We start from the raw sequence: 13,356 nt of genomic DNA, 5'->3' as shown, positions 1-13,356 counted from the left end.
GGGGAGTTGGTAGGGGTGTTCTGGACCTCCGGCTATTATGCCTTTTATCTATTTTTTAGGAACATGCATTGTAAATGATTCCAAAAGGCTTTCATATTCTAAAGGTTAAGTATTAAAAAAAATGCATGAAAAAATACATGAAAAAAACCCGGAAAATGAACAAAGAAAGAAAATTAAAATGTAAACAAGTTTGGGGAAAGCAAATCAAATTAAACAACATTCCTTGGACCAATACATGCAACAACTCCTTTACAATAAATGCAATTATTTTATATACAGTACTTAGAGGTTCAGCATTGTTTAAAGGCTCAATGCAAAACATTGTTATCTGAGAATCTTGACACAAGTTCTGGTGTTCAGCGATAAAACTACACAGACGTTTTCAAAACAAACAAAAACTGAAAAACAACATAAATTTATAAACTTTTATTGATCCTTTTTGGCATTTATTGACAATATTGCACAAATGGCAAAAATATTTGTACAATTACATGGTCCCAGAAAAGAGTGAACAATCAACCATTCTGAGATAAAAAGAAACCCATCTGCAACACATCAGTATTGTTTCATTCAACATATACAGCTTCTCCCAAATAGCGAGAAATAAAAACACAAATAAAGGCAAACATTGAACCATTAAGGCACCTTACATGAATAGAAGGTATATGAGATTACAACACTGATATTGTTCCAACTACATACTACACAACTGACTACCCATGTACATGTATTTTAGTCATTCAAAAGCAACTTTGTCATGAACTATTGACATAAAATAAAGCAATTCACTTATAATGTCCATTTACAAGTATGTAATGCCCCAATAAATCTCCGGCAGTTGAAACTTGCGGCTAATACGAGATGTTTTATAATACATGTACAGAGTGTAACCCCTTTGTACAACTTCATAAAGTAAATTGAATACCACGTACATCATAGGGAAAATGCATTTTGAAAACAGATGGTCTACTCCATAGGACGGCATAAAAAGTGGCAGTTTAAAGTAATTAAATGTTACAAATAAATGTGCATGACTTCTAGACAGAGTTTTACTACATTTTACAGTATCCATACGATATTCTACTTACATTCAGTGTTTTATATGGTATAGAGTCAAAACTTTTGGAAAATGCATTAAATGAAAGAATTCATTGGCAAATGAAAATGAACCGATTCATATGATCAGACCAAGCATAAAATATGATCATTCTTTATATATATAAAAAATACAGTTTGAGGTAGTGTAGACGGAACCTGTTAAAAAAGAATCTAAAACACAGATTTGATTTGATCAACACTCCAAAGATTTTCATTACTTGGAAAACACAAAAGTGGATTCATAAAAAGTACTCCTGTTTGATATATCTCTAATATGCACATTTGTAAAGTTCAAAAACTGTGAAGAATTTATATAGTACAATATCAATCATATAACAAAACATGCTACAATTAAAACTCATTTCTTTCATTCTTCAGCTAATTCTTCAACTACACATATAACTATTTACAATCACAATATATAATACTTGTTACATATCCTCCATATCAGTAGAAAAGATCTTGAATACAAGTGCACCATTCCTTTGGACTTCTTGTGTCTAAGTATGCAAGCTTCCATTTAGAACAAGTTCATCCCATTACTTCAATCAACTCAACTTGAATGTATTGGAATATTCTGTGTGATGCAGATACTCTGATGAACATGTCCAAGTATTTCACTTGACAGTAAATGAGTAAAGTGAACTAAGTAAATGTGTATGATAACAAACCATAAGGCAATACATTTATTACAACAAAAAGCCCAATTTTTCCAACTCAAAGAAGTCCTGCTTGTAAACATGGAAGCAACATTGAGCATTCGAGTGGAAGGAATGGAATAAATTAATCCCTGAAATCTGTTCCAAAGTATCGGTCACCAAAATTACCTGAAAACAGAGAAAGAACATTAATATGTGGTTGATGTGTTTATAGCAGTAACTAAAGAAAGAACTAGGTACAGTTTCAGTCATATTTTGCCCTGTTTTAGAGTGATTATTAAAAATATCACAAAAAATTGAAATGTAACATTTATTTACACAAGAATATCCATAAATAAAAAATCTATAAATCGGTACCTGATTAGACTTTCACAAGGTTAATTGTGACGTCATAAAGAGTGCAATTTTCCGTAATTTTCATAAAACTGAGCAGATGACACCAGTTCCTTAGTGTTTTTTTTTTTAATAAAAAAATTTGTCCGCAGCCATTGCCCACAATGAAACTCACATTAACTTTATCATGTGATCTCACATAAAATATCTTAATTTCATAGTGAAATTCCTCTTCAAAAAACTATGAGAAAATGTGCCATTTTTATCATTTTTGACCAAATCATAGAAATATGCCAAAATGACTAAGTCATGATTATTTTTTGAAACAAAATAAAGGTGTATAACTTGGTACTTTATGTACACACACGTTCAAGATCGTAAATGTATACTATTGTGAGATTTAAACATCTTTTGAATTTTAGGGCAAATATGAAACTGTACCTTCATCTGCTAGTGAAAAATAAAATATTCACAAAGTAAAAACTTTGAAATGTACCTATTCCCGGGAGGATATGGAATTGTTCATTCACTTCTTTGTCTACTGCAGTAGTGACTATCTTGACTTTGGGGAATGCATATGCAACTGAATGAACACCTGCAACAAGTAAACAATACTAGTTAGTCAATTAGACTACCGGTATATTTTCTACTTTCATTTACATACAAAAATCCAATACTTTTATTATGACTGTTGAGAATTTTTAAGAGAAAATAAACCTGATTTGGCTAGAAAGTAGAGACAAGAAGGTGAGCAAATAAACTAGATTCGGCCATAATCAAAGAAACAAGAGTAAGATAAACCTGATTCAGCCATAAGTAGAGACAAAAGAGTGATGTTCTTCTCGGGAACATCATGATCCAACAGCACCCGTATAGCCATCATGGCCGCTGCCCCAGTCGCCACGGTGGCATCCATCAACATGACGTGAGATTCTTTAATATCCTTTGGCAATCGGAGGTAGTGCAACTACAATGAGAAGTATTAAATGAAAGTTATATCAATTAACAACAATGTGTAAATTTTGCCTCAACACTAAACACTTTGAAAATTAATGCAATACATGTACCATAAATGTTTCATTAAATTACTCTGTATTAAAAACCCCGCAGATATTAAAAGTTAAAACCCTATAAAATGGAAAAAATTATCTGACATGCTGTGGAATCATTTAAATTTGTGGGGGCCAATTTTTGTGGATTCCAAGTTTTTTGCTTATTCATGGCAATGTAATTTCATAGATGCATCTATTCTGCCTTAATTTGCCTACAGATAGTTAACCAGAACACAAGTTTTCAGTTTGGGTAAGAAAACTCTATCAAAATTTGTTTTTGTTTAGGATATAAATGGGGGAGGACCACCTATGAATACCACGAAAACTAAGCCACCATGAATTCTAATGATTCCAGAGTACTGAATACAAAATTTTCTTTATTTCATCCCCTGAAAATACATCAATGATTTCCCCATTGTATGTGAATGTATCAATATCTTACCTCTGGTTCCCCAGTATCTAGGTTGGTTTGGATTAGAATTTTCCCCAGTCTGATATCCTTGCACACTTCACAAAGAGCTTGTTCCATCGTTTCTCCTGCCCTTAATATCGACACTCCACAAATCTGAAGAAAATTAATGTCCATGATAAATTACTTACCAAGTACATAATATAAATCTCTTTTCTCCTAAAGCATATTCATACTTATAAAAATAAATCTCACTTTGGGAATTCAAATCAGACTTAAATTTGTCAAAAGCAATTTAACAGAAATTTTTAATGAAAACGAAAAATAATTGAGGAATAGAGATTTAATTTAAATAGCAAAATATATGAAATAATTCATGTCAGTACTCAGCAATAATTATCAATAAGCTGAGCAAAATGGAAGAAGCTTTGATTGTTGAAATTTGACTCATTAATATTGAACACTGAATGTAAAAATTAAGCTTAAAGCTTTATACAGCATTAGCATATGTTTAATCCATAAAATAATGCATATTAATCAAGTACTCTTGATGGAAAAAAAACAAAACAAAATATAACCAGTACACTATCACTGTCTCTATTTAACTCTATCTAAGATAGGAAGTGGGTGGGAATGAAAGGAATATCACACTCATTGTCAGGGTTTTAAAGTGTTTCAAAAGTTAAAAATAATTCCAAAATCACAACCTATACAATGTAAATAACATCAAATTAAAACAAATATATCATTCAATACATATTTAAAATAGTTATAAAATATACAGGTAAACAAAAACTGTGAAATGTGAAAACATGAAAAATTGACTTCATACAGGTACGCAGCAATGTTAAGGCGTCCCAATGCTAAAATACGGCTAGAAAACGATATTATTTGAATCATCGCAAAAAAACTTTGACCTGGAGTATTATTTAAAATCTATGTTACAATTATTGACAATGATGTTAAACATTGTATCTTATGCATTTTTGTGACATCATATGTACTTTGTAATCACTTGAAGGGCAAATCCTAAAATTGCAAATGATCTATTTAAATCGCATCAACGCAGGTGATTGATGACATTAAATCATAAATATTTTTAAGAAAAATCCTTTGTTATTACATATACTATGAAGTTCTTGCTTGGGCTTGAAATCGATATTTCATTTATGAAAGATATTGTTGAAACATTCTACAAAATCATCAAAATAATGCACATTTTTACTATTTAAAAGCGATTTATAATTGATTGGGGTAAAACCATAGGTTTCCCAAGCACGATTCACATTGGTACTTATTTTCTCTACCAATTTTACGTAAAATATTCTAAAATTGTGTTGATCTTTCACCTGCGCCAAGCTAGTTTTTACATGCATTGAAATTTCTTCATTCAGTTGTTAACACATAGCAGGGAGAGTCTCCAAACCACTCGTTTATAAATAGTCTTTTACTTAAAACGAAGCTTTGAAACTGCCAATTATTTGATACTGGTTATTAATATGAATGAATTCTGTACGTCTAGCATTAACAGCAGGATCTATGTAAAGATGACATGCGGTTTTATACCAGTTTGATATAATTCACTTTTAACGTTAAGAGACATTCCCTAAGAACTATTGACAGGAATGCAGATTGTGACATCAAAGTTAATTATGATATCATATCGTATGAAGTACAGACAAGTGACTTTCTACACTTCGCTGTAAAATCAATCGGGAAGCCTTAACATGCCCACGTAGTAAATACTGGTACTAAGAAACTAGATGTAACAGAAATATTATTGTGTTTCCATGTACTTTCAAAGAATTGATATTTTGCAAAAATAAAACAACATTCTAATGTAACACTTGACTGAAAATAAAATTTAAATATTATAAATTTGTTGATTAGATTGAAATAAACATGTTTTTATTATCAAGTTAAATACCATTTTAAGGTTATATTGTCAAGATTAATAATGCATATACATGTATATAAATGTACATTCTAGAAAACTTTTGGAATCATGTGTCAGATCTAATAAGATCTACATACAGTAATACACGCTTATAATGAAGTACCAGGGATGGGCAATTTTGCTTAGATATAAACGTACGTTGTAATTTGTTATATCCATTAGCTTAACAATATGTTTAAAACCCATGGGGCTTGAAAATCACTTCACTATAAGCATCAATTCATTATAAGAGTCTTCACTATAAGCATGTTTTACTGTAGTGTTATCCTGCAAATTTTCATATCTTCTGATTTGAGGAACAAAAAGGTGGTTCTAAAAAAAAACAATTATAATTTAATATGGTAATATTTTTTTACATTAATGAAACAAAATATTGATTATAAAAAAAAAATAAAATTCAATTATCTACTTGAAAAATCTGTAAAATGAAATCAGGGTTCCAAATAATTCATTAATGAGTCACACCATGTTAACATATTAACTACCGGTACTCAACATACCCATAATTTTAAACAGTGCACATAAACACGATAAAAAAACTTAATTCATTTAAAGATTAGAACACACTATCATTAAAAACTCCTATTGATGATTAGAACCCTGTTTAATTTCACCATAATCAATCATAAATCATTCAAAACACAGTAAAGGAATATGATGACACAAGTCTGGAGTTGATGTAAAGAGTTGAACCAAGACAAAATCAGTAGCAGACAGCGATCTAGAAAACTGTGATATAGATAACCATACAAAGAAGCTGCACATTCAGCAGTCATGCTTACCATCCCGCCATCGCCCTGATGGTGGAAGAAACAACGGTCATTAAAGCATGTAACAGTCAGTCACAGTACGTTCTGTGGCTTCAGTTCTCAAAGACAGCACAAAATTAGTGAGCTACAGAAATATTCACATTTATAATAACCTAAAGTCAACACATCACAGGGACGAGGTTTTACCTTGCTGGCGTCCAGTCGTCTCCCTTCGTACTGAATTCCTTGTGGGGTTTCTACAATGACTGCCTGTAACAAAGTGTTGAAGACATGTCAATATTTTCCTGTCACTTTAATAAAAATCACACATACGCACTCACTTCATATTTTGTTTTTAGTTTGAATGCAAAAGCATATGAAATTTATGAAACAGTGTGCACAAAGGTCTAAACATGTAATTATATATATTAAAATAAAATAAAATTAATGGTTTTCTTAAATTTCTATTAAAAAGCAAAGCTAAACTTTGTCTTTTTTGGTCCTCATTATGATGGTTCTGTAAATATATTGTACATAATAAAACACTAGATTTCTTGTCATAATATTATACAAATTAAGGTACTTGTTGTCATGTTAACAATACATATACTATTAATGCCCTGAATAAAATATCAAGGATTTCCTTACTTTATGGGGCAGCATGGATAAAGCATATTCAAAAAGCAGCCTCATGAGTCTCTTGGAGTAGAAGATGAATTCATCTCGAGGTGTTTCACGATTTCTTTAAGACATAAAAATGTAGAGAATATGTACTAATGTACAATAACCACTCATCAGTTAGGAGTTTATGATACTCATCAAAAGACAAAGAACATTTTCTTCATATTGTAATATTCATCTTAGAATGGATAAATCTGTGTTACATTGCCTCACTAGATGACCTGAGAATTTGATACAGAATTCTCCAGGGCCACAAGGCTCACCTGATGAATGTATGGAGCCCCTGTACTTGTGGTGTCTGCTCTAACACATACAGACTGTCCGGGGTTTTACTTCCATTGGTGGCTGAGTGTGCAAGTTCCTTTCTTAACTTAAATCCTCTCTGTAATGAAAAGTCACAGGCGAGGAATCAATTGAAATTCAATGGAAAATAACTCCATTTCGTCCATTATGAGTTACAGTAAATTATTGTTTCGCTTTGCAGCTATTTATTCATATATAAATTGAAGGCATAAAAAACCCGTAACACTTTATATAGAAATGACAATATTCTTATCTTATTTAAAAATTTATTCTATTTAACAATATGTTAATCAGCTGTTAACGTGTGTTTCTTTATTAGGAAAAAAAGAAGCAATTTCTACCTCAGGAATTACAATATCTTCTATAACTATCTGGGATTCTATATAGGTATAAAAGCCATATGAAATAAAACTAGTGAACTAGTAATTTTAATCACCGCAGTGCAGTTACATTTTAACGTCTACAAACACTCCGACACACTCCAATCAAACCTTACAAGGTATGCAGCCAACTCAGAATTGCTAGCATAGTCAGATGCCTAAAAATCACAATAAAAGAAATTGCCCGCTAATATTGTACCACCAATGTCCTGCATTGCTGGGATTCTAAGAGAAACCTAAGAGGTTAATAACCTTAGTACAATTTGATGTTTGGTACTGATTTTTAGTTTTAAAGCTGTGATATATTATTCTCCTGCAAAATTATACTTGTATATCTAAAATACATTTTTCTAGTAATTTGCTTACAATTTTAAAAGCCCTATCTTGTAAGGAGTACTGGTTGCTACTTGGCTATACAGTAAAACACGAATATATTGAACACAGATATAATGATTTTATCCCTATAACAAATTCTTATTCATGACCCAGCAAATGTCCTGCATAAACCTATAGAAAATTGCTTAATATAGCAAACATGGCTATAATGAAGTAATTTTAAGACCCCGCTGGCAAAATTTGAATATATTTTATCATTCATATAATGAATATTTTTCATTATAAATATCATTTAAGATACTTGAAATTTTAAGATGCATATGTAAGCTATTTTAACAAGTCTTAAATTTGTTGTATATGTGTACAATAATACACTCAATTAAAATACAGATTTGAAACATAAGATTTGTAAGAGAAAATTGACTATCTAAAGAGGAAAAAGATAATTACTTTATCAATTTTAAGAGGAAAGACAAAGTTCTTTTACAACACATGGAGCGCTTATATCATTAAAATATCTTTAAAACTTGAATATCATATCGGTGCAATATTTTACCATTAATGAAGGTCCCTATTATATGTATATATACATTGCAAGTATTTGAAAATGAACATGAGGTAAACAGTTTCTATAAAAAGAAATTGAACCTTTACCGGTAATTACGTATCAACACTTATAGAATTGATCGAGTCACACAGATTTTTCTCTTTAAAATACTGGGACAACAAATCAAATTTACAAAATTATACTATAAATCTAAATCTTTTTACCCTCTTGAAAACATTATATGCCAATGAGTATGCAGATGGCCTAAATTATATACCTATAGCCTCTAATTAGCCTGATCTAGCTATGTTAACATTTACCTTCTGAAGCTGCGTATGAACGTGGAGAACAATGAGATCAATGGCTACCTGGTTCTCTCCCCCTGTAAAAAGAAATAAAGCCGAACACATGTAGTTTTCACTCAATATTTAAAACTCAATCCACTGATCATGTACCTGTATTTCAGAATCGCATAAAAAGTTGTTGACTGATAAATTTATCAAGTAAACATAGACCCTTACCTCGGGGTACAATGATATCAGCATGAGACATGGTGGGTTCAATGTAGTAGTCAAAGGCTGGCTTCACAAACTTATTGTACTGTTTCAGCACCCCTTCCAGTTCCCGACCACGCTCCGCAATGTCTCTCCTTAATCGCCTCGCTAGTCTGATGTCTGAATCGGTCTCCACAAATATTTTCATATCTAAAAGCTGAAGTTACAAATTTTGTTTCAATACAATTTAATTAAACATTGGAAAAGTGGCCATATATATTTACGAGAGATTAAAATTACAAATGGTCCTTGAATTTGCTCTTTATGTGAACATTAACCATAGTAAATAAGAAAGAAAGATACTTACCAGTACCATAAATAAAAGCAATTGTAATAAAGTGATAAGTATATAAAAAATATATGAATTATTTTGAATAAAAAAATTGTAGATTCAGTGCATAAATTTTGTTTGATGATATGGAATCTAAAAATCATAGTTTAACCTTCATGAATTTCCAGAGAGAAATAAAAAATAACATACTTTTAATAAATCTTTGTTCACAAAGGACATGATTCCCTCAAATATCACAACATTGGCACCATATATAGTTTTCTGAAACAAAAAAACAATACATGTATTAAACTTAACAGGAATTTAATTAGAACAAATAATCATCTTTCTTAAAAATTTGCAACCCCAAGTCTAACATATATTATATAAAATGCATAATAAATAAAACCCAAATGTATATCTGTATAAATATTTACACTGTGTTTTTCCCTGCCATGTGTCACAAAGTTGTAGATAGGGACCTCCACCTTTTTGCCCTCTTTCAGACGCCTCAAGGTCTTTATTAAGAGATCAAAGTCAAAGGCATCAGGGTGGTCAAAGTTGTACTCATTTTGTTCAGCTAGCTGGTGTTCTTTGGGGCCAAGCACCTGTCAAAACATCTTGATCAATTATATGGGCCAAGTTTTAAAGTTTTTTAGTGGTTCCAAAATTTCCGTACAGCTCTCCTAGTCAAGTTTTACACTTTATTCTTGTCTCTTCTGGTTCCTTTTTGTGTGTGTCCTTTTCTCTAAAGTAAGAATATGTGCATTCTATACCCTTGAGATATTAAAGCCCTATTTAACTAATCAATATACTTCCAAACTACTGTAGAAGCAGAAATATTCGTTGAGGATTTAATTTCGTCATTTTCGTTGGCAATATAAATCAACGAAATTAAATCAATGACGAATTTTTAACCCAGGTATTAATGAATGCAAAAAGATTACGATATGACGAAATTAAATGCCAACGAAATCTTGTTTGGTTTAAAACAACGAAATTTTGACCCAACGAAAATATATGTTTCTACAGTAGTTGTTTGCTTCTACATCAATATCACAAATTATAGCCTTCATTCTCTTCACTATAAGTTTTACAATTTCAATAGAATACGAATGATGTTGGAAAAAGCACTGGTACTGGTATTTAAATAACCTATCTAACTACATGTATATATACAAAATTGATATGCAGTTAAAGGCTATTACACAGTTTTTTGGCAAATAATCCAACACAGGACAGCATTAAATTGTCATATTTTATCAGGTCCTGCATTTGATGCAAAATACCTTGTAAAAGGAGTCCATGCTCAGTAAGCTGACCCATGGTACATCTAAGGCTTCAATGATTTTTCTGGCAACTGTTGTCTTTCCTGAGGCACTACCTCCACAGAGACCTGTATAATGTTGAGATTTAAAGCCTAACTAGTAAAAAGCCTTGGTATTTGTAGTTGTATTTAAAATTCATTCCTGATGGTAACTTATTACCGTTACTCTGGCTAGCTATCCTACTTAAAATATAGGGAAACAGTATGTTGAATGATGCATTTATTTCAGATACTACTTGCGTTATCAATTGAAACAAGAATTTCCTACTTGCAAATATGATATTACTATTAATATTTCTGTTCTTATTACACATAATTAAGAAAATTGTATAATCAAATTAATCTCACTGACCAAATTATAAAGTATAACTTCAAAATATTCTCTCACAGAACCATTCCAAATTTAAAACATCTGAATCATAGACTAATTAAAATTTACCTATGACAAATGCTTCTTTCAGGAGTCCATGGCAATCATACCATGGTGGCCTGCCTGAAGTGTACACAGTTCTCCCCCCTGCATGGAAGTATTTGGCACTGCTTGCTGACGAGCTAGTGCGAGACTTGAGGCGAGCCAGATTGTGAGGTTTAGTGGGACTCTTCGGGGTTTTCACAGGAGACACTGGTCCTTTTATTTCATGTTCTTCTCCACTTCCACTCCCACTTGATGAAACAGAGAAAGTACCATTATATATTCAATTCTTTCACTTAAAGTTTCATTGGCTGGAATATATTCATTAGCAAAAATCACCATTATTTAAAGGTTAACTTTCCTTAATAACCATTTTCTTGACTTTGTTGATTGGTTGAAAAACCATATCACACCATATGGTTGACAAAGCATATCACGCCATTTTATGTACATATGTTATAAGTAATTCATGTGTTTCAAAAATTATTGAAAAAAGTTTTAAACTATTAATCATCATGCAAAGCTGCCTTTCCTTACAATGGTTACGGAAATAATGCCAAGCAATATTATAAATCAAAATGTAGACTTGATTTGCACTTGATGACAATAGAAAGCATAAATAAGGCTTGGAGGCCTATGACGTAATTTACATTCACTTTGTTTTAATAATACTATTCTAGGTTATTACTATTTAGGGTATCCTAAAGAAAATTCAACGATTAACTAGGCATGTATTTCACTTCCAATTGTATCGGCAGGAAAATCACATTACAAATGCGTGTTTTGTTGTGAAAGAAAAAGAATAGTAGTTCTACCAAAAGACACAAAGACCACTAGGACCAATGACCAACACAAAGTTTGACCAGTGACCTATAACAAGCCCCCTTGTTATACGTTACTGGTTCGACTATCGCTGTCTTCCGTGTGGTATATATCAACCAGGAGGAGGGGGGGGGGGGGGGGGGGGGGGCTAAGGGGGACTTAGCCCCTCTCCACACTTTTTTGCAAATTTATACATAGCAAAGACCTTTTTATGCTTGTCAAGATTTTTTGTAAGTCTAGCCCCCCCCCAACCCCCCAACTTTCAATTTGCTTCCAACGCCACTGTATATTTTTTTTGAAAATACTTGTTTTGAATACCTACAAAAGGAGTTAACTAAATCTTTCTGTCTCCGAAGCGGAAAAATCGACTCCCCCATACTCTTTGTCGACTTCCCTGTATTAGGGGTTGTATAAGGTGACTGAGGTAAATTAGTAAATTAAATATTGTTAGAAAGTAATCAACATTTTTGAATTTTTAACTCTTTAAATGAGTACCGGTATGTGATTGTCATTCTAAATTTGCCAGTTTAAAGTATATGTAAATACTACAAAATTTCAGCGCATTTACGCCTTTCAAATGTCGATTGCCCCTTTCTCGCATTAATTTTTGGACATTTTAATTTGGATAATACTGTCCACCGTTTAAATGCCCAGTTAACTCATACGTTTATTACTTCTTATAAGACGTATGAGAGGGTCGTGGGCATTTGCAATGGCTTATTCCCCCAGATTCTTTAAAACATGATTAGAGTTATCATAATTTGTTGTGAAATTTCGAATAAAATCTATCTAATGCCAATAAAATTAATTAATTTTGTAATTGAATATGACAATTAGTCATCTAATTTATGCATACAACAATGTTAACTACGTACCATAGAACATTTGTTTAAAAATCTAATATAAACATTTGAAAACTTTCAAAATACCGCAACAAGAGCATGATGAAACGCTATAAATATTTGTTTTCAAAGGAGAATGGTTAAATTAAACAAAGAAATTAAATTGTTTTCACTTGCTCACTGAAAATGAATACTTACGGCCCTTATAATAGAAGCTAAATCATCAAAATTTTAATATTTTCAGGTTGTATTGTGAACTTCTTTTCTACAGACTAAATCATTGCACATGTATTGCACACTGTTATTCTTTGGCATATTGTCAACAAAAAAAGTAAACACGTGGTATTTTAAAGTGTTCATATAATAATTCTTTAACTTTAACAATCTATTAGACTGTTTATTCTAACATTTTCATTGTTAATCAGATATTTTAGAACCTGTCAGAGCCGGCAGAACTGGGTCTGTCAAACGTAAACGTTGATGGTTGAATCTGCAGTTCCATGTTTTCCAGCGCCATTCAGTGCTATTATAGTCAGCACACTTCCTGTTTGTAGACAACTTAACAAAATAGGCCTATATTAAATAAAATTATAGAGCAAAAATATTTGAGATATTTATAGCCCC

General features: G+C 31.6%; 1 protein-coding gene across 5 annotated transcripts; it reads right to left on the bottom strand.

Moving 5' to 3' along the window:
• Positions 1-411: 411 nt before the first annotated feature.
• On the bottom strand, positions 412-13,298 carry LOC128165387 (uridine-cytidine kinase-like 1). 5 transcript variants are annotated; one of them, XM_052829874.1, is made up of 16 exons: positions 13,170-13,298; positions 11,096-11,319; positions 10,619-10,725; positions 9,767-9,937; positions 9,540-9,611; positions 9,026-9,215; positions 8,825-8,886; positions 7,738-7,779; positions 7,202-7,320; positions 6,906-6,999; positions 6,465-6,527; positions 6,291-6,305; positions 3,585-3,707; positions 2,892-3,057; positions 2,587-2,685; positions 412-1,925 (listed from the first exon to the last, which is right to left on the bottom strand). In XM_052829874.1, the coding sequence occupies exons 1-16, from the start codon at positions 13,247-13,249 to the stop codon at positions 1,882-1,884; spliced, it is 1,671 nt and encodes a 556-aa protein (XP_052685834.1). In that variant the 5' UTR covers positions 13,250-13,298; the 3' UTR covers positions 412-1,881. The 5 variants fall into 5 exon arrangements, with proteins under 5 accessions (XP_052685834.1, XP_052685835.1, XP_052685836.1 ...); XM_052829875.1 differs by lacking the exon at positions 6,291-6,305; XM_052829876.1 differs by lacking the exon at positions 7,738-7,779.
• Between the last annotated feature and the right edge of the window lie 58 nt (positions 13,299-13,356).

Source organism: Crassostrea angulata, chromosome 10 (genome assembly GCF_025612915.1).
Source record: "Crassostrea angulata isolate pt1a10 chromosome 10, ASM2561291v2, whole genome shotgun sequence".
NCBI lineage: Eukaryota > Metazoa > Mollusca > Bivalvia > Ostreida > Ostreidae > Magallana > Magallana angulata.
The sequence above is the reverse complement of the archived record's forward strand: the minus strand, read 5'-3'. Positions and strand labels throughout refer to the sequence as shown.

What these genes read in the sequence shown, in the direction of transcription:
- LOC128165387 (XM_052829874.1), bottom strand. Translation starts at nt 13,249, where the DNA reads ATGGCGCTGGAAAACATGGAACTGCAGATTCAACCATCAACGTTTACG. An exon ending in AGTTCTGCCGGCTCTGACAG is followed by an intron (nt 11,320 to 13,169) that starts GTTCTAAAATAT and finishes TGTTTCATCAAG; the next exon opens with TGGGAGTGGAAGTGGAGAAG. An exon ending in TGATATCATTGTACCCCGAG is followed by an intron (nt 8,887 to 9,025) that starts GTAAGGGTCTAT and finishes TTCTTTTTACAG; the next exon opens with GGGGAGAGAACCAGGTAGCC.